This window comes from Apaloderma vittatum, unplaced genomic scaffold, assembly GCF_000703405.1.
Source record: "Apaloderma vittatum isolate BGI_N311 unplaced genomic scaffold, ASM70340v1 scaffold40928, whole genome shotgun sequence".
NCBI classification, from domain to species: Eukaryota; Metazoa; Chordata; class Aves; order Trogoniformes; family Trogonidae; genus Apaloderma; species Apaloderma vittatum.
Window position 1 is genome coordinate 14,321 of NW_009730855.1, and position 2,757 is coordinate 17,077.

The window sequence follows — 2,757 nt, forward strand, 5'->3', positions numbered from 1 at the left end:
AAAGTTTCTAGTGCTTGTAGGATTTTCACTTCTATATCCTAAACCTGTGCGGGGTTGTGTATAGAAGCATGAGGGGTCTGATCTGAACCAGATGGCATCATCTTTATTCTTATGAGTAGCTTTCTAAAATGATCATACGTTCTAAGAAACTGACTCTTTTCTGGAGATAGTTCTTGAAATGACAGTGTAAAACTGGCACTGAAACTTCTTCATTTTGAGGTCTGTCAGTTATTTTGTTTCAGGTCATGTCACTAATCATGCACCACATCTTAGAAAAGAGACCTTTCTTGTTAACTTGGTGGGTTGGGTTTTTTTGTTTTTGTTTTCAGAAAAATGGAGAAAACTGTGATAAAGGAACAGCTGAAATTGCTGACCATATTGGTAGACAAAGAGCTGCTGAGGACAAGGTACTAAATGGCCTTCTTAGTCAGATAAAGGTTGATCAAGAGATACTTCTGGAGCAGAAGCTGGCACTTAATGAGGAAGCACAGGATGGACTGACTCAGGTTAATGGTTTCCTGCAAGAGGATCTTAAAGTGGATATCCCAACAGGTATTTAAAGTAGGTCAGGAACAGAATGCTCTTACAGAAAGCAATCTGAGTTGCAGAATTCATAAGTGAACATTAATGGGGGCATAATATAACTGGCAGCCTTGCACTTTTTTTAAGGTGCATGCAAAGCATGATGACTGAACAAAGTGTGATTTCTGTAATGAGTTAATGCAAAAAACTAAGGATCTGTAATTAAAGCAAGTGCTGAAAGTGTTTAATAGTGCTTTTCATTAAGTGTGCAATCTTCATTAAAGGGACAACTCCACAGAGAAGAGACTACTTCTATCCAGTCACACTTGTGAGAACAGAGCCCCGGGAACTTCTACTGGAGCAATTAAGGCAAAAGCAACTGAAGCTTGATGCTATACTGAACAGCCTGACAACAGAGGTGGAGGATAATGGAGATCAGGTAGGTGTATGAATGGCAAATGAGGCTCTTCATCTGAAGTTTTCACATCTTAAGGAGTTTTTTTCCTGCCGTTATGGAGTCATGTGCTGAGCTTTGACAGAAACCGTATCTGGACAAATAAGACAATTTAAAGACTTTCAGTAATGGAAGCCCTGTATCTTTTATTGGATCATGCTTAGTACATTCACTTAGGAATTTTAGACATTAAAAACATTTTTCTGGAAACTTCTCTTTTAGGACCTGTTGGAAGAGGAGGATGGGTTGCAAGAGTCTAACGAAAGCATTGCTAGTGACAAATCCATAGTGGATACAAACATATGCTGCCATGAAAGTGGTGGCATTCCCTTTTTCCAGGTAACTTTCACAGGTATTCCAACTGGTTGTGTATTTAAGAGTGAAAGAAAATTATTGTTCCATAACAGTGCTGTAGTCTAAAGTCACCTACTGTTATTTAGTGTAGTGTCACAACATATTTAAGTCCTGTAGAATGTGCTTTGTTAAACTTGAGCTAAAATAACAGCAAATTCTGAAAAAAGCAGATAAAATAGTGTAAAATTGTAACAAGCTGGACAAGTAGAGAACTCCTCAATGAATAATCCTGCATGAAAAAATATAATTTATTAGACAAATACACATATTTTAATGGAAAAGCTGAAACCAAATGTGGAATATTTTTTTAGAGGCCAGATAAAAATAGTAGCACTCATGATTCTTAACTGATTTTTTTTTTTTTCTTCCTTCATTTTGTGACCCTCTTGCTCTACCAATGTATTGGTGTAAACTCCTGGTATATGAGGTTTGGTTTTGGCTTGGAGGGAGGGGTGGTGTATTTTCTTGTCATGAATCCCTTAAAAGTGACTGAACTCCCAGATGTCTACAATAAATCTTTCTCATGCAATATTAGAAGTGTTTTTCAAGAGTTCTACCAACATTTTTTTTCTCTCATAATACTGTATATGAGCAAGCAGTCTTTAATTTCTTTGTATTCTCTTAACATTGGGCATTTTCTTTAAATCCCAGCACAAAAGGAGTCACAAAAAGGATAAGGAGAACAAATCTGCAGCTACAATGGAGAAGATCAAAATAGAGGATATGACGGAACAGTTTCTTCCCAAATCTAAACCTCCTTTAAGATCACTGAACTAAGATATACCTACTGCAGATCCCTGTTCTGAAATTCTTGTGCATTGATCGTCTACTGAGCCATAACTGGTTATTCTCAGTCTCTGTATATAGTGATATATTGATGCAAAGTTGGATCAAAAGATTGGCCTGCCAGATGTCCTGCCTTTATCCCATTTTTATATGTTGTAGCTTGCGAATTATTAACAGACTTTAAAAAAAATAAAAAAAAAAACCAACTAAAAATACATATGCAGGTTTATGGTGCTGTATGTTAAATAGACTTTCATGTTGTCAAGGAAGAGATCTTTTTCTGTTTCTCAGTGGATTTCAAAGAGCAGAAGGTGATGTGGAAAAATGCTTTGTCTGCATTAGCAGCTACTGTCTTTTTTTTTTTATATCTAGTTTTTAGTCTGGTTCCTGTTTCTACAAAGCAGATAGCTGTTTTTGGGATATTTCAAATAAATCATTGATACATGGAAAACAAATGTATAAGCACCTCCCTCAGAGTAAAACAAGCTTACATGACCGTCATCTTATTAATACTAGGTTTAATTTAGCTAAAAGATATGCAGCTATGTCATAAGTCCTGTGCTGGCAGAAAAGGATGGTTCCCTCCCTTATTTCATAATAGCTTTATTTTAGTGCCTCTTCTGTACATGAAAGCTAGTCTC

The 2,757-nt window shown here is 36.3% G+C and overlaps 1 protein-coding gene across 1 annotated transcript in view; it reads left to right on the top strand.

The window, feature by feature from the left end:
- The window catches only part of KIF11 (kinesin family member 11), a gene marked incomplete at its 5' end in the record, with an annotated part of 13,694 nt that extends 11,587 nt beyond the window's left edge, over positions 1-2,107 (top strand). The window contains 4 exons of the mRNA XM_009874941.1: positions 330-552; positions 807-961; positions 1,199-1,315; positions 1,982-2,107. Of these exons, the coding sequence (XP_009873243.1) occupies positions 330-552; positions 807-961; positions 1,199-1,315; positions 1,982-2,107 (621 nt within the window). The remainder of the gene's footprint in view (positions 1-329; positions 553-806; positions 962-1,198; positions 1,316-1,981) is intronic.
- Between the last annotated feature and the right edge of the window lie 650 nt (positions 2,108-2,757).